This window comes from Stegostoma tigrinum, chromosome 1, assembly GCF_030684315.1.
Source record: "Stegostoma tigrinum isolate sSteTig4 chromosome 1, sSteTig4.hap1, whole genome shotgun sequence".
Taxonomy (NCBI): Eukaryota; Metazoa; Chordata; class Chondrichthyes; order Orectolobiformes; family Stegostomatidae; genus Stegostoma; species Stegostoma tigrinum.
The window spans coordinates 75,525,726-75,550,554 of NC_081354.1; the positions used below are offsets into that span (position 1 = coordinate 75,525,726).

At 39.6% G+C, this 24,829-nt stretch overlaps 1 protein-coding gene across 1 annotated transcript in view; it reads right to left on the reverse strand.

Annotated features, from left to right (window-relative positions):
• LOC125456730 (transmembrane protein 144-like) overlaps positions 1 to 11,405 on the reverse strand; it is a 65,714-nt gene extending 54,309 nt beyond the window's left edge. Inside the window, exons 1-4 of the mRNA XM_059647320.1 lie at positions 11,080 to 11,405; positions 10,818 to 10,991; positions 5,595 to 5,717; positions 4,450 to 4,549 (exon numbers count right to left, since the gene is read on the reverse strand). Of these exons, the coding sequence (XP_059503303.1) occupies positions 4,450 to 4,549; positions 5,595 to 5,717; positions 10,818 to 10,991; positions 11,080 to 11,179 (497 nt within the window). The 5' untranslated portion in view covers positions 11,180 to 11,405. The remainder of the gene's footprint in view (positions 1 to 4,449; positions 4,550 to 5,594; positions 5,718 to 10,817; positions 10,992 to 11,079) is intronic.
• Between the last annotated feature and the right edge of the window lie 13,424 nt (positions 11,406 to 24,829).

Here is a 24,829-nt window from a genome sequence, read left to right on the forward strand (position 1 = left end):
CAGACCTGAGCAGCAGAGAATTAAAGTTTTTAAAAAATTGAAAAATGTGGCTGAATAAAAGCCTGCATCTAGAGTTGTTTTAAGACAAGTGATATTTCTTTCTCGCATGAGATTTTTGATTTTTTTGGTGATTGTGATTTCGAATCATAATCCACAATTCATACTATGCTGATGGACTGACATTTCATGAGGAGCTGTAACCATTCACAATATTCTATTGACAGACATGAATTCTGAACTTATTAATGCATAATACAATGAGACAATGTCAAATGCAAGACTTATTTCAGGTATCAAATATCTGCATTCAGCTATTTTCAGCTTAGCTGAAAATAAAAAATAAATAAAACCAGGTTATTGTGATAGTTAAAAATTACTCCAGTTGCCACTTACCCAAAAACTTTCCTTTCATACAACAAGATAAGATACAACAAATGGGATTTTTTTAAACTCAATCCTGCCAAGTGGCTGCCTAGCATTCTGTTAATACATACAAGCATCATGCATTTTTGTTGCATTTCCAACAATTTGAAGCATCCTATTAGAAAACTTTATAGCATATAATAAGATCACTTCTCAGCTCTTGAATATTTATTGTTACATCGCATCTTTATTTTAGGGGTAGAAGTTCCATAGTTCTTCCTTTTGCTCTGATTTTATTAAAACTGCCTGAATACACTTCATCAAATCCAAGCTAGCCTGATCCCTAATTGGATCCTGAACATATTGTTCTCAGAAACTGTCGCAAACACACACTATGGGTGAGTTCTTTCTAATGGCTACTTCTGCCAACCTGATTGTCCAAATCTACATGAAGATATGATTAATATACTGCCTTTTTTACATGCCCTTATTATCTCCTGATTTATTCTCTGTCCTATGGAATAACTACTGTTAGAGCCCAAAGATTACTTCAACCAGTGCTTCCTTCACCTTTTTATTTCTTACCTCCACCCAGACAGATACTATGTCTTCTGATCCAAGATCACTTCTTGCTATCATACTTATTCCATCCCTTTTAACAATACTATCCCACCATCCTTTCAGTGTTCCCCCTAATTTTTCCGGGGGTAGTCTGAATAGCACATGTTATCTGCTGAGCAGAAATCATATTGCTATTTGTTTCTCAGTTTGTTTATTAACTGGTAACAGTGTGCATGTATATTATTTTACATTTAGTTATTCTACCAGCTAAAATAAACAACGTTTGCCTGGATCAAGGGTTTGGGGCCCATATAATGGAAGAACTCTGCACATCACATACACTACATGACCAAAAGAGGGCGAAAGTAAATTATTTACTCCTTTATTGGCAACTTTTCAAGTCTATCTTTATTTGCTATCCAATCAATGATTGTATTCTGCATTCAGGTTGATATTTTGTCCAGATGAAAGTAAGACTTCATTCGCATCAAGTTGTTCAGGTGATCTATTTTTAATCCATTTCTAGGTTTACACATAATCAAGTTCACAAGGCTAAATCCTTGCCTACAACTGGCACTTGCTGCCTGAAAAGATGGACAAATGTCCAGAGATGAATTTTTTTTCAAACAGGTTGTCCTTTAGGATTTAACCCAACAAATCGCTGAAAATCTGAATTGAATTGTAATTGGAATATTTCTCACAAAGCTTTCTTGCCATATTTTTGTCATAGTTTGGCATAAAAGTGGAATGTTTTGATATCAGCCTCATAATGATGTTTATTTCCTAATTCATTATCGGTTGGCTTGGCGATTGCAGTCTGATCAAATATGTGCCAATATCATAATTCCTCTAGTGGAAGTCTGCTTTACATCTGGTCACATAGCAGTTGAATACATTGAAGGATTTCAGCCATGTCCATATTATGTTGAAGAGTAGCCAGAACCTTCTTCGCTTCATCACTCCAACAAATATGTTTACCTAGGCACTGAGTCCTAAGTTTATTTATCTTAGCCCTTGGAAATTGCGTAGCTTCAATTGTTGTTAAACAGCTTCTCTGCAAGAATTTGCCCAATGATGTCAATTCAGCAAAACATCATTCAGAACTGTCAATGTATTGCAGTATTGTGGTTTTGTGAGCATCTTCAGACAGTATTTGTTATTTGATCATTATACTTAGTCACTTGTTCAGTGCAGTACTCAATCAAGATGTTATAGTTTTCACACTAACGCACTCACTGCAGAGCATTTTGACAGTCACCTCACCTCACTCAGAGGTTAAAATGCCACTTTATCACACTCTGTGATTTTGCCAAAATCTTCAAATTGTCCTTTGTTCACAGTTGACCTGCTGAAAATTGTATACACTGTTCTTAATGACAGCAAGTCTATCCGATGTAAACATGGCCTGCTGTGTTCATCCAGCTCCACACTTTGTTATCTTGGATTCTCCAGCATCTGCAGTTCCCATTATCTCTGATGTAAACATCACCGTCTTCTGCAAATCATGGTCAGTGTTAACATAAAATGTCTTCTTTTTTGTCCATTGGAGGCTCTATTGCACAGAAGTCAGTTTCAAAATTCCTGCAAGGAAGATCTTGTAAGCAAGCTGAGATTCTGGTTAAAACCTGTTATACAAAATCACTATTTTTTTTGTACTGAAATATCTATGCTTTCATCCACTATCAAAATATGAAAATATAATTTGTGCAATTCAACCTGGAACTGTTGCTGTATGAAAAAAAAAGCAATGCTGGCCACACTAGCTCTCAGTAATTGCTGTATACTTCACCACATGGTCATGAATGACCTGTTCAGAAAGCATGGGCACATTTATCTTCATTGCAAGTATATCATTACCAACAACAACTTACACCATAATGGGATTGGTCTTTCTGTGTTCTGTACACTCTTCCAGAAGTGTCCTGGAATTCATTGGCTGTCTGTATGCAGCTGATGGGAATGTGCTGCATTGAGGTCTGGAGAGGAATATTGCAAATATTGCAATCTTTCCTTCCTGTATGTGCTTTCAAAAAAATGACACGCCCCAGAATATTTAGTTCTCAACTTGATCTCCTCGTCCCCTTGTCTCTTTATTGACAATAAGATCATAGCCATTTAACTATATTAGTGCTCTTAATGATATCATCGAAGTTACTGAAGGTTCTGTCAGAGTCTTGAGATTTTTGTCATGATCTGGAATGTCCTGGATTATTGTGCAGTAACTTTTATCATTGAGAGCTCATTCTGATTACATTTGGTGTCAGCTTATCAGCAGAGTACCACGGTAACTATGTGGCACCACTTTCTGCTCTGATCTCCATTCTGTCTAGATAGTGCACAGGGTGTACCAACATTGTTGTAGATACCCTGAAGAATTAAGTACTAATCCCCACCACTCAAGACTGATTAAGAGCAGAGGTCAATGGTAGAATGGGATGGAATTAAGAACAGTGAAGCAAGTCAAATGAATTATTAATCAGGAAATAAATGAATCCACATATGTACATCCACTGGCTCAAACTAGCAATGAAGAAGTATGTGAAATTAAAAAAGATTACTTACATTGGTCAAACAGAGAAGAACCAGAATAAACCATTTGTATAGCTATGTTTCTTGTGGATTGGCCTCTGTCCACTTTGCTTACACATGCTCAAGTTAAACAACTGTAAACTCTAACCAATGCATATAATCTTCTGAGAGAAAACTGTATGTAAAATCTCCATGATTCTCAGAGATAATGTTTAATACACATAATATTGTATTTCTACTGTTTGATTCTGATCAGACGTCATTTCATCCTTAACCCAGAATCGCAGCAACTTTAGGAAGGCAAAGATAATTGACCCAAGTACCTTTGCTATAAAAAATCCACTTCAACAGCAGATTGAAAGACCTTTTTCAAGAATTTTTCCTCCAGCCCAAAAGGGGTACAGACAGGCTTTTGGTGGAGCTTCCAGATTCAGACTTTTCTAGGATGGATGAGGTCATGGGTCAATGAAGTACTCCTATAAACTTTGGGAGCTGATTCCAAGTATGAAAATGATGTGATTTCCACAATATGAGACAACTCTACATTGATAATAAGTATTCTCTTCCATGCACTTGTGCAATACAATAGGGCTGTTGCTGAAATTGTGACTTAATGTAGAGTATTTTGTCATCTTAGTCAGTATTTACCCTACTGCCACCAGCATTTCTCCAGAACAAAACAGCCAGTGTATTTATCAAAATACCTATTGTCTCAATTTCAATCACATTTACCATATATATGTTTCTCATGTCTAGTGATCTTTTAAGAAAAATGAACATCTTCAAAACTTAAATCCCACTTAAGACGCGATTAATTCCGAATTATTTGCCTACAGTCAAAACCAAATACAACTACTCTGAAACTGTGCTGTTTTGTTTTCCTATAAGATTGGAAACTACTCTGACTGCAGAATTCTTTGCCAATTGGATACACATGCACAACTTATTAATTGTAAGATGTATTAAGTGAATATAATTAGAAAGGCATTTACCTACCTTGAACTAGCCCAGCCCATTAAAAGGCTAAAAGTAGCCCAGATTAAAACTCCCATGCCAAGCCCAACTGTTTTCAATATGGGAATAACTGTGATATTTCCTGAAAAACGAAAATAATTCATCAAAGCCATTGATTATATTAAACAGATGATGGATTTCTGATGTGTTGTTGTTACTCTTCCTTGATGCCCTAACGTATGCTGAGGTAAGGAAGTTGGTGCTGGCTTCAGTACCATGGGAAGAGGAAGAAAGTCACTCATGAATTTCTGCCCATGATTAGGTACATCCTGTTAGAAAATGGATGTGTGTTAATAATGAACAATGAAATGATTGGGTTAGACAGCCTCTACAGTATGGAGAACCTTCTGGGGACAGGAAACTACCATGGGATAAATAAATTTGACATATGTTTAGTAAAAAGTTTTTCAAAGTGTACTTTTCCAAACTAAAGTGAATTTTGAGATCATACATATTTTCACAATATTGAATTAGAGTACATTCTTAATGAAATGACATTTGAATTTGCATGTTGTGATGTTTAGTTGCATTGTGTGGATAAATTAGATGTTTTCATGAATTTAAGGTGAACAAATACTGTAAGTGTTTTTTTTCATTGTTGGGGGCTAGTGGTGCGGGATTATGGCTTATCAAAGTGAGCAGCATTGATATTAAAGAAAGGGAATCAATGTTCACTCATGGCACCCAGAGACAGCAACAAGTTCACAATCCACAGTGAGTGTAGTCACTAAGTGCAGTCAATGTGATTTTTCAAATTTCCCATGTGGCTCAGTTTGTGCTGATTTAGACGTCATTTAAATAACAAATGTTAAATTAACCAAACTGTAATAACACTCACAGTCAACCATCAGAAAATAAATATTCATCGTATTGCCCTAGCTTTTATCAAATACTATCTCATAGTCATTATACTCCTCTGCACCATTCAGTGTGCTCAAAGTAAAGCACAATTTTAACTTCACAACTACAGTTGTATTATCCCTTCAAGTTTGTGTTTAGGTACTCAATTTCAGAAGCGAAACATTTCACCGCCTTCCGTTTGCAATCTAGAAACACATCCGCACATGAAAACAAAAGATTATTTTTGTTTCAAGTATAGAAATAAATCAACTTGCAATTAATCATACCTGTAGCCCACAGAAATCCACCTAACATTGTGAGAGGCCAGAACTGTGGACACCGTTGAATGAGATGTACCACTAGTGAGACAACCCATACTGCAGTACAAAAAATCCACTGGAAAAATAGACCTGTAAAACACAGAGTTCACGACCTCAGCAAAATTTGTGAATGCAATATACTTCAAAAACAATGTATTTTGATAATGGGGAATAGTTTTCAAATAGCTTTTTACAATTATTGACCAAACTGCTTGTCCATGGTTTGTGACAAGACATTTTGTGCAGAAGCTACAACTGAACAGAATGTTATAACCTCTGTCTTTATAAATACTGAGCAATAATGACTGAGTTGCACAAACAACTTACTTGTTGATTTTTGATTGAATGTATTACAGAAAGTCCTCATTTTACATCTTACCTTTTAAATATGTTCTCTTTTAAAGATTTTCTTTATGTTCTCACCTCATTTAAAAGTACAGTTCCCTGTTTTCGTGTGCTTTAGTTTCTAATCACGTTTCACATCATTGTGCCTCTCACCTGGTCACATCAGTCATGTCACTGCATCATCAGAAAGACTCTGATTGTGCTGCTAGACTTGGTGCCATTGTGTCTGCACGTTATAGTTTTAAAACAGCTGCTCAGGTAATGAAGGTAACTTCATTTTTAATCTTTATTTTTCTTTTAATTTCTCTGCAGCTTCTATCTATACTATTAAAGAAATTGCTGTAGATTTAGTTTTATGAAAGTTGTTTTGATTCAGTAATGGAATATGACATAGCCTGTGATGCAATTTAATTGACTGAACATACTGGCTTGAAACAAAATATATTTTACTCATATAATACTTGTAAAATACAGACAAAATAAAAAGGAAAGAATTTCCTTAATTGTAATTCTGTCGAAATGCTTAACAGAAATATATATAAATATTAATTAGTACTAATTAACTGTTCCAATATATTAACATCCCATAAACTGATCCTTGGCAAAGGCAAATTTAGTAAAATAGATTATCTCACATGCAATTCTAGCAGTAGGAAGAGAACCCCAGCTTTCAGCTGTAACACAGAGGGGAATGAGAGCTTCCACATCCAGCTTCAAAACCCCAGCAACTGCTACTGAAGGCTAAAACTAAAACAAAATCCTGGTTCTGTGGGAGCTTGACTCCAAATATTCAGTCTGCTTCTATTGTTCCAACTTGAAAAAAGGCAAGGCCTCACAAGCTGCTTCCTTTATTGGCTTTGGAGCTTGTTATCTCTATCTCAATCTTTCTTCATAAAAAAGCAGGATAAAATACACCTCTGAAAGCCAAAGTATCATCATACCTCCGCTGTTATAAAAATAACCCATCAATACACAAAGATGGGAGAGAGATAATGGGAACTGCAGATGCTGGAGAATCCAAGATAACAAAGTGTGAAATTGGATGAACACAACAGGCCAAGCAGCATCTCAGTAGCACAAAAGCTGACATTTCGGGCCTAGACCCTTCATCAGAGAGGCTACACAAAGATGGCTTCATTTTTAAAATCCTTTAGTCTTACACTATTAGTACACTGCAATGCATAGACATTACATTGACTCTAAGCATGCAAACATTCATTACTACAGTCCTTTTCAGTTTTTTTTTAAGTTCCTACCACCGAACGTGTACGTCTTCCTTCATCAAAGTCATGACAATGCATTGGCAATGTTTTCTTGTCAAGCTGAATGGCTGCAATAATAAGGTCCATTTAAACAGTCCTTAAATTTTTCCAAAAACTTTAAGCAGCTATGATCAGTATATATAATTATCTCAGCCCCATTACTGGCAATATAAATGTTGAAATATTGCAATGGTAACCCAAACTCAAGGTCTCCTCAATTGTGGAATACTTCTGTTGGTGATTATTCAATTTTCTAGAAAAATACTCAATAAGTCCTTCTATCCTGTCATCACCTTCTTGCAAGAGTACAGCATCAACACCCATTTCACCTGCATCAATAGTCACCTGTTAGTCACCGGAGCAACCACACTGCTAATTCCTTGATGCACTGAGATTTTCTGCCCTTCTTCAACAAGTTAGTCAGTGGAGCAACCACTCTGCTAAAATTTGGCATGAGCTTCTCGTAAAGCTCGCTCAGTTCCAAAATCGTATACTTCTCTCTTCATTGATGGTATGGGAAACATCCCAATAACCTTTGTTTCACATCCCATGGGGTTATTTGTCCATATCCAATGGCATGGCCCAGGAATGTAACTTGGGCTTTTGTGAACTCACTCTTAGCCAAGTTTATCACCAAATCTCCCTCCCAAAGTTGATTGAACTATTCCATAGATGTTCTACATGGCCCTTCCATATGTGACTAAAAATCACCAGGTCATTGATGTGCACCACACAGCTGGGTAACCCCAAAATGGCTTTCTTAGTTAATCTTTGAAATGTGGCTGGTTCAATTTTCATACCAAATGACATAACTTTAAACTGGTACAGTCTATTCAGTGTCATGAAAGCTGAAATTTCCTTTAGCCTTTTGGATAAAGAGTGCTTCTGTATCCTCTGACTGAGTCCGGTTTTGAAATATAAGTTGATTGTCCCACCTTCTCAATACAGTCTTTCAAACATGGAACAGGATACCAATCAGATTTTGTAACTGGGCTGACTTTGTGATAGTCCACACACAATCATTAGTACCATCTAGTTTTGGTACCGTTAACATGGGTGGGCTCCATTCACCACAACTCACTTTGATTGTATTGTCTTTGAGCATGTGTTCAATCTGTTTTTGAACCTATGCCAATTTTAGAGGGTTAAGTGTAAAAGGGTGTTGTTTAATAGAAACAGCATTTCCTAAATCTACATCATGTCTGTTTAGTTTAGTATATCCCAGTTTATACCCACATATCTCCTCATGCGAATGTGATAACTCTTTCAGGTCATTTCAATTTTCCTCTGGAAAGTAACTCAACAATTTATCCCAATTTTTGAGAACTTTCTCAATGTCCAATTTAATCTGAGGAATGTCCAATAACTTGTTTGAATAGCTTTAGGAAAAAAATGACCCTGAATCCAAATAAATCTCTGTGGGTCATCAGTATCTAGTGAAAAAAAATTGTGTAACCTTTCCACAATTCTTTTAGCCTTCATACTCTGTAATGAAATGGTCCCTGGAAATCTAAGTGGTAAACGGAGCTAGTGAGATACTTGCATCACTATCAGAGGAGGTATTTGGGAGTATAATGAGGTGGAAATGCCATCTTAAGTGCATACATGCTAGTACCAGAAATCTAGAGACAACATTTTAGGAATCTCGGGAGGAAACCTGGTCAAATGTACATAGAGCTTGGAAGGCTCAACGTAATGTTAATGGATAGATGAGGCATTGAACGTAGATCAAAAATATAATGCTCTTAGAGAGACAGTTATTTTGGAGGAATTCAAAAATTCACTTCTTGAAGTAGTGAGAATTCATGTGGAAGAGCAAAGAATTAAGACTGTAAGATTGGTAGCAGAAATGGAAAATAGTTTATCAGTTGATTCATAAATCAAACTTTGGCTTCTAATATCAATTTCAATCTGTAAGAGATAGAAATTGGGGAAAAGAGAAATCCTCAGGTTGTGAAGGAAAAGGAGATCATGTTAAAGATAGCAAAGATAGCTTATCAAAGGATATAAAAGGAAACCCATGATAGGGAACGAAAAGTTTTAAAAAGCCCAAATCACATTCCTGGGCCAAACAAAGGTTCTCATAGTATGTGAAAACAAAATAAATTGGAAAGTTTCCCATACCATCAAAAAAGAGGGAACTATTACGATTCCTCAGACTGGATGGTTCTTATTAGAAGTGTGTACCAGATTTTAGCAGTTTGGTTGCTTCACTGACTAACTTGTTGAAGTACAGAAAATCATAGTGGTCGGAGAAATGTCAAAAGATATTTGATAACCGGAAAGCTGTGTTAACCACTGCTCCAGTGTTAGCTACACTTAATTACATAAAGACATTTGAAGTAGCTACGGATACAAGAGATGGAACAATAGAAACAGCCTGAGTGGGTGAAATGAAGCTCCCACAGAATCAGGACTTTTAGTTGTTTTCTTCAATAGCAGTTTCTATAGTCTTGAAGCTGGATGCGGAAGTTTTCATTGCTCACTGTATTACAGCTATAAGCTGTTGCTGTACTTGCATGTGAGACAATTTATTTCATTGATTTTGCCTTTGCCAAGAGTGTGTTTGTGAAATGTTACTGTATTGGAACAGTTAATTAGTAGTAGTTAATATATATGTATTATTTTGTTAAGCATTTTGAAAGAGTCATGGGTAAGCCACTTCTTTTCTTTTACTATTATTTTGTCTGTATTTAAAATATAGTATAAAAATAAAATGTGTTCTGCTTAACGTGAAGTAATTTGACCAACTGAAAAAAAGGTTAGAGTCTAGACTATCTTCTTAATATATTTTGAGGGGGTTTGGTCTGCTCCACAACAATGAGGCGCGATCTGGTTGACTGGATCTGAGTGCACAGAAGTTGAGAAGAATGAGAGAGGACCACCTAAAATACTGACAGGGCTGGAGAGGGCAGGGATGATGTTTCCCATGGCTGGGAGATTCAGAGCTTGTGGTTACCATTTGCAGGAGGAGTCCATTTTGGACTGAGAGAAGGAAACATAATTTCATTCAGAGGGTTCTGAATGAATAGAATTCTCTACTACACAAAGTTCTGGAGATCATCTTACTGAAGAAGGATCATTTTGGACTTGAAAGAGACTGTCCGCAGATGCTGCCAGAACCTGCTGTGTTTCTTCAGCATTTTGTGTTTTTATTTTGGATTTCCAGCATCCCACAATATCTTGCTTTGATTACAATGGTAGTCTTACCTGTTTCAGTAATTCCCATAGCCCTGAAATAGGTTGGACATCAAAGATATTGTAAATGCTCATAAACAGCAATCAAGTTTGAAACTGTTTGACATTCATTGTCCCACATTCCAAAAGCAGAATAGCCAACTTGAAACAAGTAGATCAATGGAAAATATTCTGCCTGTTATCTGCCAGAAATAAGAGACAGCATTTGTCCGTAAAGAAGTACAATTAGGTGGTCAATGATGTGGAGTCATTAGATCTGCCCAAAATATACTGTAAAGGCTCATGCATTAACAAATACACCAAGACCTGGATTTTCTCAGCAGACAAGATGCTACCAAAATCAGGCAATTAATAGACTAAAATAAATTCTTGGAAGATAACTTACCATCCCCTGTATCAATTTTCTTCACTGGAACAAAATTACTGCCAAAACAAATCACAGCAACTGCTGTAGAGACAAAACCTTTGACCAATGGCACGGTGCCTGTGACATTGTGTGGTATCGCTTTTTTTGCATAAGTAAATCTCTCCTCCATAGTGTCATTTTGCAGTATCCTGTCTTGTGGAAGAAAATTACAGAGAACAACTTTAATATTTTATCTGACAGTATTTAATCAGTACCAAGCAGAATGCAACATTGAACCTACTGTTGCTGAAACTGTTTGGGTCTGTTCCTGAATCGCATCCAATAATATACGCTGCCCCAATGCAGATTGCTACGAGAGACCATCTCAGGCTAAAGAACATGCTGGTTGACAGGGAGCCACGGTTCTGGAGCGATCAGTCTCGCAAAGACAGAGATTCGCAGTGTGACCAGTCATGAGGAAGATAATGTTCTGCTCCTTTCACGGGTGTAGATATGGCCTTCACTCTGCCTAAGGTGTTATTGGTCATTTGCAAATTCCCTGCCAAAAGAAATGCCTATTGGACTTCAAAGCTGTAAACACATTCACTATGAATATTATAGAACAAGAGATGCTGCCCGTAAGTAGAATTTAAATGAAATCTGGAGATAAAATTTGAATTTTAGTTGGGAATGGTTCAGGGAAACCAGACTAAAACTGAACCTTTTGTTTTAAATAAAAAAACTGCAACTGAGAGATAAGCTTTCTTGTTACTGTTGAGGAAGTGATCGTGTGCCAGTGATCGTTATCAATTGTGTTTATCACCAGACTGTTCAGAACATTTCCATTAAAACTGGTTACAATATACAAGAGAAATGTTATTGTTACCACGGGCATTCTGTGCTCAATCAACAACAGGCTCCACTTGCAGCCACAGCGTATTTTCTCATAGTAATTTGCTCCTGTAATCAGCAATCTTGTTACCAAACTGCACGTATGCTCATACATACACAAGAACCCTGATTTACTTTCTTCCTGATCCCAGCTGGTTAATTATTGCTCCTTATTATCGTGCTATCTCTCCAAGTATTTTTTGGATATTATTGCCTGGCCACATTAATTAGGTCCCTCCAAATAGCACTAGCAAAATGCCTTGCAGAGATCTCAATGAAGATTCTGTTCAAGTTTAAAAAGTCCAGCTTGTACAGGTAAAATTTCTTGTGGGGTTGGCCCCAGTGTCCCAAAAATCTAAAGCCCTCATTCCTGCCCCACTTCTCCAGCCACACCTTGACCTACTTCTATATCCACTTGCAAAGTGTTACCAGCGGTAACTCAGAGATTATTAGGTTCGAATTTCAGGTTGCTAATTTCCTATCTCACACCTTAAATTCTGACTGCAGGATCACCTCTCCCTGCCTATGTAATTTCAGACTGATAAGGACTATCACACTACTGACTATTCACCAGGATGTTCTGCTTCTATTTAGTGACAACCTTGACTCTGGCACCAGAGGGGCAACACACCATCATGGATTCACATTTGCAGTTACAGAAATACCTACTCATTCCCCCAATCATTAAATCACCTATCACTGTTGCTCTTCTTGCCTTTCTTGATTCTACTCTATAGTGCTGAGCCACATATGCAATATGGAATGACTGAATGTATACGTTTAGTCTTGAATATATATTTTGAATTGTCTTTTACTTGAGCTTTGTGGGAAGGAGCATGATGTGCCAATTAGTGGAGTGTTCATGGAAGGAGAACTAGGGTTAAAGTCATTGCCATTGCTCACAAGTTATTTGTTTATATACGGCCAGTGGAGAAAGGGCCAGTCAAGATTGCAACCTCTTCCCATTAAATCTCAGCCTCCTCCTCGTGCTCCTGCCTCTCAATGTCTCAGGTCATTGTTGATGAAAATGCCTGTTCCCTCATGGTGGAAAAGTTAAGGTTGGCAATCTTGAAATCTACTCATGTGAGTATTTCAGGGTCACTCCAGACAGCAGAAGCAGGGTCCTGGATTGGAACATCAAATATCTGCCTTGAAGGAACCCTATGGCAACATAGCCCAAAGAAGCTGCTGTGTACAAGTATAGGGGTTCCAGAACGGGGTGCCTTGAGTGAATGACCCTTGTCAATTGACACATCAGGATGCCTGAGATACAGCCAGCCCAGGAGATTGCTGCAAAATAAATGTACCATGACCATTACCAGGATATCTGCCAATTATCTGCATCATGATCTATCCTTGATCACAAACCAGCTGCATGCTGAGGGATGGAAACTCCATTTAGTTACTAAGAATGACTACGATCGCTTGGGGTACCCATGATGTAATGTGCTTGCTGAAATCCCATGCTGACCTTTATGGTTGCTTTGTCAGCTTGTACGTGGAAAAAGTAAACAAGAGGAAGTTAGTTGGCTTCACACAGAGAGTTACAGTGATCTCTGTTATGTGGCAATCTACTACTACTCTACAGAGTACTCTGTATTGCAAGTGTCCGCCCACATCTAAGGAAACCTTCCATATATTGTGGTAATTATTCCCTAAAGGATTAACAATGTAATTATTAATTAGATGTTTCTCATTCCTGAACACTAAATCTTGCATGATTCATTCTCTCGTTGGTTCTTCAACCTTCAAATCTATGTTAAAATATATTCAAGAAATAACTTGAGTAACTCACCTTCTGACTCCCGCAGCCTGTCTACCACCTACATGACACAAGTTAGGGGTATAGCAGAACACACCACTTACCTGGATAAGTACAGCTCCAACAACACTCAATAAGCTTGATACCATCATGGACAAAGCAGCCTGCTTGATTGGGAAAACATCCATAAACATCACCAATGCACAGCAGCAATAGTGTACAAGATGTACTGCAGAAATTTACTGAGGCTTTTTAAATAATACCTTCCAAACCCACAAACACAACCATCTAGAAAGACAAGGGGTAGCTCATATTTGGGACAACTACCACGCATAATTTTATCTTCAAGCCACTTAGCTTCCTGACTTGGAAATATATCTTCATTCCTCCAATGTCACTTGGTCAGAATCCTGGAACTGCCACAGTAACAGCACCTTGGGAGTACATACTCTAGATGGACTGCAGTTGGTTCAAGAATTTGACTCACAACCCTCTTCTCAAGGGTGATTCGGAATAGGCAATAAATGTTGGGTGAAGGTCACATTCCATGTGTTGCAAAGTTAAGTAGAGTATTCATGAATTGGAAGGCACGAAGTTAGAATTTGTTGGCAAAAATTATTGTGGGGAAAAGAGTGCTTTGGTGCTTTTAAGAGCTTGTGCTTAGTCTGTGCTTGGACGTTTATACATGCAGGTGCACAGAGGATGCCCAAATGGAAGCATTTTGTACAGAACAGCCATATGACATTTTTTTCTAAGGCAACAAGTTTGAAATCAGCCAATTGATTTAGATGAAGCACCTAGACAAAGAAAGTCAACTGAATTCTAATCGGATGGCATTGACAGCCTGAAACCAATCATATTGTAAGAATTTGATTATGCCATTAAGGGTATATTAGACGAGGTCATTTGGAAAATCAGGAAGAGCCAACTACCATCTGAAAGAGAGGGACAATGGCTACCTGCCAGAATTAGCACCCTTCAGCTCTCAGAGAAAGCCCATCTAATTAATCAAAAGTACCACGCCATTTTAGCTCAAAGTCCTCATTGAAAAAATTAAAGTGATAAAACATTCCTGACAGCAGAATTAACAGATGAAAGGCGTTTGTGAAGAGACCGGAGATGACAGAATATTCCAGAAGACAGCCTGTGTGAATTTAGAGAGATTAAGTTAGAATGTATTGCTTCTTGTTAATTGGTTAACTTGATTTAGTGAGACTTGTCTTTATTTAAACAGCATTCCTGTAAAATTTAGACCAGTTAGTAGTTAGTAGTCTAAGGGGGAATTGTCAATTTGTTAATATTTTTGTTAATTTGTTCATTGTTGGGTTAAATAAATAAATTGTCTCTCGTTACTTGTAAATTGGAAATCAGGTATTTTCTTTCTTTTAACCACTCTTTTAATAGATTACTAGGCAAAAGAGAAGCTTCTCTGGATGTTTTGGGAATAATTATTACAGAGGAACCCCAACTCCTGTCATTACAGTGGGTCTTGTCTTTTGGGTTAATTATCAGAGGGGTTCGGCCACTCCCCATTGTAACACATGAAAGGATAACAAAATGTAGTTTGATTATGGAAAATTTCGAGATGGCAGATGAAGTGAATGCATATTTTCTATCAGTCTTGGCTAATGAGAGTGCAAATAGCAACCCAGGGACAGCTATAAATCAGAAAATGGAAGGGATGAGGACCTCAGGAAAAGTACAATCACCAGGGAACAAGTACTGAGTAAACTGTTAGAGCCACAGGTTGATAACTTTTTGGGACCTGATGGATTTTACCATTGGGCCTGAAAAAAGTAGTACGTCAAATAATTGGTGACGTTCTGAACGTAGATTTCCAGAAAGTATTTCATGAAGTGCCTCATAAAAAGTTCTCACAAGAAATGCAAGCTCATGATGTTCTAGTGACAAGTTTGGATAGATAAAAGATTGGTTAGATCACAAGAAGCAGAGAGTAGACATAATTTTTTTTTTCCCTCTTGTTAGCAAGCTGTAAGTGCGCATTTCTAGTTCCTAGATAAAGAAGCATTGTTAGGTAGTAGGCAGAACCTTATGGTGCGCAACACTATCTTATAGACACCTACCTACGAGTAAGAAAAGAGCATTATATTAGAAGACTAAACAGTGAGAGCACAATCAATTATCCATGCAATACTACCAATAGATGAACAAGGCAGCGAAACAGCTTTTTGTTTAATGTAAATGTCTCCTACTAGTCTGCTGGACATTGTGGGCAGTAGCATCATCATTAGTGTTTTCATTGAACAGTAGCAACAACAACACAATTTTACTGGTCTGCTGACTTTCAAAGAATTAAGGCGATTAAATGCACCTATTTTGCTGCTCTGATGCTGGATATTTTTCTGTACAATATATGAATTCCAAGTGCTTTTACTGTCTCTTCAGCTGGTTTTTGTCCCCATTTCTGCTATACAGGTGCTTCTGTAAAAGTAATCTATCTCCCAAAGAGGCTGGAATCCTATGGAGGAGATGGAGTCTCAGCTGCCATCTAGAGAACCAGGCCCTCATATGCCTCTTTTCTTAAAGATTTGCTATTTTTTGTGTTACTTGGGCATCATACAAGCCAGCAGTGGGTCTTTCCTCATGACCAAGGTGCCTGGAGGTTAATATCCCACCACTGAGAGCTGCTAGCTAGCCAGAAGTTTGCAGCACTTTGGTGCTCACTGGGTGGGCGATGGCTGCTGCTGGTACTATATTGGGAGAAGGGCGTTTGAGGATGAAAACATCAGATCCAACTCTGAGCTCATGGTTTACAGAGCTGTGGTGGGTCCAACGCACTTCTATGGCTCTGAGACGTAGACCGTCTACAGTAGACACCTCATGGTGCGGGAGCAGTACCACCAATGCTGCCGGTGCAAGACCCTGTGAATCAGCTGGCCAGATAGGCACACCAACACCAGCATCCTCAACCAGGCCGACATCCCCAACTTCGAGGCACTGACTAACCTTGATCAGCTATGATGGGCTGGGCACATCATCTGCACGACCGACATAAGTGTCCCTGAGCAAGTGCTCTACTCCCAACTCCGAAATGGCCAATGAGACCCAGAGGAAGTGCTTCAGTGATACCCTCAAGGCCTCACTGGAGAAGTGTGGCATTCCCCCAATTCCTGGGAATCGCTGGCGAAGACCGTCCAAAGTGAAGAGCATCTGGGAAGGCATTGAATACCTTGAGACTTGACATCACGGAAACAGTGAAAGGAACGTGCTGCCACACCAAAGGCCAACTCACCCTTTCCCACAACCTCTTTCTGCCCCAAGTGTGGCACAGTCTGTGGAAGCCATATCAGAATGTACAGCAACCTGTAGACTTACCCTGAGACTGGAGGAGAGTCATCCTTGTATGTGAGGAACTGCCAATGAGACACCCTCATAAGGCTTCAGATTGAGAAGGGGCCTGGGTAAAAGTAAATACTGGCAGAAAGAGGCTCTTTGGAAAAGAGCAAGGACAGCAAAGTGGCTCACATCAGTGCCCCTTTCCTGCTGCTCCCTGCTTCCTGACACTAGGCCCCTCAATCAGGCATGGGGGGTGCCTTCTGAGTAAAAGACTCACTTGGAAATCACACTGTCAAATGTGACAGGACATGTTATGTCATGCATGGTAAGCTTATTGCCTACTGTTGGGTTACCATCAGTAGAATGGGAGCATTTAGAGAACATTAATCTTACCTATTCCATTCTGAAGTGGATTATAATTTCGACAATGTTAGTTAAGTCCCTCACAAACTATAGAATTAAAGGGCACTAGCCTTGTGAGAATTGTTAAGTGTTTGCTGTTAAGAAGGCATACAGTGTTTTAGCTTTTATTAATAGAGGGATCGAGTCCGGAACCAAGAGGTTATGTTGCAGCTGTACAAAACTCTGGTGTGGCCGCACTTGGAGTATTGCGTACAGTTCTGGTCACCGCATTATAAGAATGATGTGGAAGCTTTGGAAAGGATGCAGAGGAGATTTCCTAGGATGTTGCCTGGTATGGAGGAAAGGTCTTAATGAGGAAAGGCTGAGGGACTTGAGGCTGTTTTCATTAGAGAGAAGAAGGTTGAGAGGTGACTTAATTGAAACATATAAAATAATCAGAGGGTTAGATAGGGTGGATAGGGACAGCTTTTTTCCTAGGATGGTGACGGCGAGCATGAGGGGGCATAGCTTTAAATTGAGGGATGAAAGATATAGGACAGATGTCAGAGGTGTTTTCTTTACTCAGAGAGTAGTAAGGGAATGGAACGCTTTGCCTGCAACGGTAGTAGATTCGCCAACTTTAGGTACATTTAAGTCGTCATTGGATAAGCATATGGACGTACATGGAATAGTGTAGGTTAGATGGGCTTGAGATCGGTATGACAGGTCGGCACAACATTGAGGGCCAAAGGGCCTGTACTGTGCTGTAATGTTCTATGTTCTATGTTTCTGCTTGTGGAATGTAGACTAAAACATGCCTTAACAGAAAGTCTAAGTGTTAAATGGCCTCTTTCTGCACTGTCATGATAAATGACTCTGTGATCTGCAAGGAACGCCATCAGTGGACTGGCATAATTGATAGTACTATCCATGCCCATAAAATTCACTATAGGGATGGATAAATGCTTAATGGGTGCCAGGAATTGAGCAAGTGTAAACTCAGGACGTTCTTCAATAATGAAGCCTTCCTGACAATTTATTTTTAAAAGCTGCTTGATTTGTCCCAGAATGAGCAAAAGGAATAGAAAATCATAAAGAGTTGACACTTGTGCCCTGTCCATGGTGAGTTTGGTGTTCAAGGGTGGATATTTAATCAGATGATGAGTTTGTACCAAACCACTTTCCATAAACATTTAAGGGTACATCAGTAGTTTATGGGTCACAATTTCAGAAATATTAATGATTTTGTGATACATCAACTTGTTTGAGTCTTTGTCTACCCAATAAGGTAACTGTGCCAGGACATTGCCTAACTTCATGTCCATACAGGGTGTACAATGGTGCGATGAACATGTTGAGAGCCTGCTGCAGGATGTGGAAGCAAAATGAACAAAGTGTCTATCAGCACCACTTCCCCTTGCAATCAGACATCTTTTTTATTTACTCATGGGATGTTAGAGTTGATGGCTGGGCCTTGTGAGGGGCATATTATTGTCTGTCCCTTGTTGCCCTTGAAGGTGGTAGAGAGTTGTCTTCTTGAACCACTGCAGTCCACATACTATAGATTGACCCAAAATGCCCTTAGGGAGGGAATTCCAGGCTTTTAACCCAGTAACAGTGAAAGAACAGCGGTATATTTCCAAGTCAGTATGGTGAGTCGCTAGAAGGAGAGCTTGCAAGATGGCGGCAATGTTCCCATGTATGTGTTGCCTGTGTCCTTCTAGGTGAAAGTTGTTTTGGGTTTGAAACTACCTAAGAATCTTTGTTAAATTTCTGCAGTGCATCTTACAGATAGTGCTCACTGCTGCTACTAAACGTCAGTGACAGAGGGAATGAACACTTGTGGATGTGGTTCCAATCAAGTGGACTGCTTTGTCCTGAATGGTGTCAAACTTTTTGAGTGTTGTTGGAGCTGTAGCCATCCAGGCAATTGGGGATTATTCCATCGTACTCCTGACTTGTGCCTTCAGATGATGGACAGACTTTGGGGAGTGAGCAGGTGAGGAACTTGCCATAGTATTCCATGGCTCTGAGTTGCTCAGTGTTAATGTGGCAAGTCCAGTTGAGTATCTGGTCAATGGTAACCCTCAGGATACTGACAGTGTGGGATTTAGTGATGGTAACACTATGAAATATCAAGGGGTGGTGGTTCAATTGTCTCTTACTGGAGATGGTCATTGCCTGGCATTTTTGTGGCACAAATGTTACTTGTCACTTGTCAGCCCAAGCCCTGATATTCTCCAGATCTTGTTGTTTTTGATCAAGGACTGCTTCAGTTTCTGAAGTGTAATGTATGGTGGTGAACAATGTTCAATCATCAGGGAACATCCCCACCTCTGACCTTAGGATGGAGGGAAGGTCATTGATGAAGCAGTTGAAAATGATTGGACCTAGGTCATTAGCCTGAGGAACTCCTGCAGCGATGTCCAGAGACTAACACAATTGACCCCAATAAACTAAAGAAAGCCATTTGTTTTCTCCCATTAGTTGCTGTAAACTGTTATGTTTAACCAATAAGTCAAAGACTTTATAATTTGTGAACCCATCAGCCTATGCCCCCTGTGAAGAGGATTAAGGTTTTAACTTGCAGTTTACATGTTGATGGTTCATAGTTTACACACGCTTAGAATCTATTTATTCATAATAAATAGTAGTTTTTGTAAAGTACAGAAACCTGGCCGATGATTTTTGTTAATCTGAATTTATAGGTAAACTGTGGAATTTGTATTTCGACAAAATTTGTGTCTATTGTGATAATTCTGACAGTAGCAGGACTTGGTTTCCAGTGCATTACCCAATGAGACATACACCTTGTGCTGGAAAAAATAGACAAGATCCAGCCTTGGAATGAGAAAAATAACATTCACACCAGAAAAATGCCAGGCAATGACCACCTCTCCAAAAGATAACTCACCCTCACCAACATAATATTCAATGGCACTACAATCTCTGAATCTCCCACTATCAGAATCCTTAGGATTACTGTTGATCAGAAGCTGAACTGGGCCAATCAGCTGGTCAGAGGTTACAATTTCAGCAGCAAATACTTCAGTCTCCTCAAAGCCTGTTCACCAACCACAAGACACAAATACAGAGTGTGATGGAGTACTCCTGCTTACCTAGATGAATACAGCCCCAACAACACTCAAGAATTTGACACCATCCAGGAAAGTATTTGACTGGCACCCCATCCACCATCTTCAACAATCACAGTGTGCAATTTACAAGATGCACTACGGGAACTCACAAAGTCTTCTCCAACAGCACCTTCCAAATCCATGAATTCTACCACCTAGAAGTCAAGGACAATAGAATCATGGGAACGTGACCACCTACAAATCCCCATCAAAGTCACACATCACCCTGTATTAGATGTACATCACTGAGCCTTGTGTATCAATGGGTGAAAATCCTGGACCTGTCTTTCCAACAGCAATGTTGCGGCACTTTATGGACTACAATAGTTTGTCACCTCCTTTTCCAGAGCAACTAGGGATGAGTTACGCAGCAACGGCAACACCCCATGAGAGAATTTTAAGATGTTTCTGAGCTGAAATGACTTGCATTTTCTTCAACCATCAGCTCCGAAAAAATTTAATTGGCTGCAGCTCTAAATAATTTGCTTGCTTGGCATTACCACAATTTAGGATGGGGACCTGGAATTTTACCTGCATAATTCTACAGCTCATGATTCAGTTAAAACATAGGAATGTCAATGCACTGTGCCACTGTGTCATCTACATTTGGAAATCAGAAATTTTAATACCAATGTGCAATGGCTAAAGAATTTAGTATGAAAAGGTGACTTGAGAAATGACAGCAATTCAATCTTGTTGCAGACATAATTAAATGCATTTTAATGAAAATGCACGTGACCTCTATCAGTGTTATTCTGTACTCACACCGCTGGTAATATTTTGTAAAGCAACAAGATCTTCAGGTAGCCCCCGGATTTATTCCAGTATTTTGTTCCTCTTGTTGTCCTTCATAATGCAGCTGTGGCAGTACTAACCATCGGAGGCCCTTTTACCGAATCACTGCCTTTGAGTAGCATGCTTTTATGACATCACAACAGCAGCTCTGACCTCCAAGCTTCATTGTGACATCACAATAATTCACAGTGTTTCAGTCAGACTGAAGCCAAAGCCTCAAATTCATTGCAGCATCCTGCATCATCTTGCTTCCCAAATGTATCTTTCCATGGATCAACCTTAACAGAGAACATGTAATGGAGAAAGGAAATTCATGAAACAGACAGGACAAAGGCAGCACTGTTTCCCTATTATGAACCAATCTTTTTTTTAAAAATGCAGAAGAGTGTTTGATGACCCATCCTACATCTACTTTATCCAGTTGGCTAATAATCATGTGAGAATCTGCAGCATTAAGTGCCTGGAACCTGAAGGCATGACATTATTCCTTCAGTCAATTCAGAGTCAATTTTTCAGAGCCTTGACGGCGAAGGAGGTTAAAATGAATTAAATAATATCCTTTTAGTTGTGGGAACCACATTCAAGTCTAATCCAGATTAGTATGCTGATTCCATCTGTGGCCAGTAGTTCTCTTTCTTTTCATTGGGAGGGATATATTTACAGATTTGCTGTACTCAGCAAGAGAGGTTGCCTTTCTGGAATGGTGATGTCATAAAATAGTCTCATAAATTTAGGTCATTTCAATCTGTATATAGAATCTAGAAAGTACCTAATTCAGCGTTAACTGATTCCAGTAGGATGGACAATCACAGGAATATAAAATGTCATTCTAATATAGCAAGGCATATCTTTAGAAGAAGAGGAAGAAAAGGCCATTCTTCCCCTTGAGCTTGCCCCCACATTCTATATCATGGTTCATCATCTCCCTCCATCCCATTTTCCTATCCTATCCCCAAATCCTCACTGAAATCTCTGTCTCGATTAAATCCAATGCCTGAGTTCCTACCTCAAACCTCCTACCACCCCAAACATAGAATTCCAAAGATTTACTACACTCTGACTTGAAGAGATGCTTCAACACCTTGGTCCTAAATGGTTTGCCCTTTTTCTGAGACTGTGTCCCTGGGTTCTACACCCCTCAGTGGAGGAAACACCCTGTCTATCCTTCCTGAACTTTGTACGTTTCACATTCTTCTAAACTCTGGAGAGACTTGCCCAGAATGCGGCCTACCAAGGCATGGTTCAAAATATAAGTTTGTGCGACTGAATGAATTTGTGATGAGAATCTAGGGCCTACACAGGACCTACATAGGGCCTACACTGCCTACACAGCTGCAGATATTGCTCCTTAGTAATATTAATCAGCAAATCTGCAGATCTGTGTCAGTGAATGATCGTTCAATGGGTGAGTGACTGGGCTGGTGGGTGAGTGAGTGTGTGAACGAGTTTGGCCCTGCTTTCTGCCCCCTTCCCTGTTGACGACAGACTTGGAACCTAGTCACGTTCTCTCTTTAGCTCTGCTTCTTAACCAAAAACAGAAAATAATGTTCTATTGGTTAGTTTTGCTGCTACACACTCTTAAACTGTAATTTATACTAAATACTAATTTAAGTAATCAATTTATTACTCTTAAGTTGATCTTTCCCTGAAAACATGTTGATTGTTGTTGTAAAGCTTGACTTTCTGAAATCTGCTCACCAGCCCCTTGAATGAGAGAAATATTTAAATGTGCCCCCCCACCCCCATTGCAAAAAGTTTAGAAAATACTGCTGCAGGGAATGCATGCCCCTTCTTTCAATAACTTCTCATGGGATACTCCTGACAAGAATGTTAATTCATAACATCCCAGGAGTCAGTCTGGTGACCCCTCATGGTGTTCCCTCGATGGCAGGTACATCTTTCTTCGATAAGGGGATCCAAACTGCTCGCAATACTCCAGGCTTGGTCTCAATAATACAATTGAAACATGACATTTTTACACCTGAAGGTGATGCTGAGCAGTGCCCATACTATACCTCACAAGCTGAATGGGACTAAATTTTCTGCTCTTGTCTCACCAGGGAGAAGTGGAAAGGGGTGGGAGAGACTACAAATTAGTACAGAATTAGACAATGCTAATTCCCTGCTCTCTGCTCTGCTATACCAATGTAACAATTGTTCACCTGAGGCTTCAGGGATAAATGTGAGACACCCGCCTCCTTAGAATGAAATTTGATGAAATTAACACATATTTCACCTCCTTTTCTGTTTTGTATTCCAAAGTATCCACCTCTCTACAACATGCATTCATGTTGCTTGGACACAGTGAATAAGTAAATTGAGGCCACAAAGCGTGCTATTGTTTGTGGGTGAGCAGAGGACAGAGTTGCTTCTGTCACCAGCACCTTCCACAGCTCACATCTGCTATACTGGTCATGTTGTAACAAGCTAGCTACCTCGATTGGTCAATCCACCAAAATACCTGTGCTAGAGGAGACTACACATGAATCATGTGATGGTACTTCCTCAGAGTATGTGGCATCCTCCGAGGACTACTTGTCCTCGTACCTCATGAGTGAAAGAGCAGTGGCAGATGAAAGAAGTAAGTTATTGCTTAAAGTGAAAAGGATACAAACTTGGCATGGAGCATGCCACAATGTATCGATTATTGGGATGTTGGTTCAACAAGAGTTACTGTCAATCCAAGATGGTACCAGACTCTTTGCAAGCTGCTCACAGCTGATCCTTACATGTATTATTATAATTGTTATAATCTTTTAAGTCTCATTTTTAAGTCTGTCAGAATTACTAACAATTTTCTTCTCAATCTACCTGTGGGTCTGGCAATCTCTCAACCTTAAAGAACAACCAACTGCCCCCTAACTAACTGGTTCTGACTTGATGAAGACCAGACATCACGGAGCACCCAACTGCATGAACCAATGGGGCCTGAGTGCCAATGCTGGAACCATGACCAGAACAACAAAGTGACCAATCACTTACGAACTTCATAAAGGCCCAAAACAGACTTTGATCAGCGGCTTCATGGCCCTACCCAACCTCGTGGAATCCCAACCGTAGCCTGAACAAAACCGAGAACAAGACTCTTTAGAAGCAACTGAGGCCACAACCAGGACCCCAGCAGGCACACACACATTCCATCTACAACGGCAGACCATCTACTGTGGTTCACAGGCTGCACCAGAAGCAGCCACCTACCCATGAAACATGGGAGGTGTGCTGGTCTGCAGGTGAGACTGAAGCAACGTGATTTCAAGTTCCCCCCTTCCCAACCACATAAATACATATTCCAGGCAAATGTTCAACCCATTGAAACCAAGTAGGACAAACTTAAACCTAGACTTACCAACCGAAGGGAATTGAGAGGCTGCTGTGTGCTCTGCCCTACAGAGACATGGTCCGCTTCTGCTTCGCCTGACTGCATCTTACAACCTGAGGGCTTCTCAATTCACCAGATGGACCACACACTGTTCTCGGACAAGTCAACGGGGAGAGGGGTCTGCCACATAATCAACACATTTTGGTGCCTGGATGCGACAGCCCTCATCAGTTACTGATCCCTGACCTCCCAACCGCTGCAGGGTTCACTTCTGCTATCCTGACAACTGTTTATATCCCACCCCATGCGGAGTTTAACTTTAGTTAAAATACAACAAAAGAAAGAATTCCACTCCCGCACATCCCAGATGTCCAAGTTCTTTAAGGAAAACTACCTAGAATACACCTCCTCCCACCCACCCTCCTGCAAAAATTCCATCCCCTATTCCCAATTCCTCCGCCTCCGCCGCATCTGCTCCCACGATATGACATTCCACTCCCGCACATCC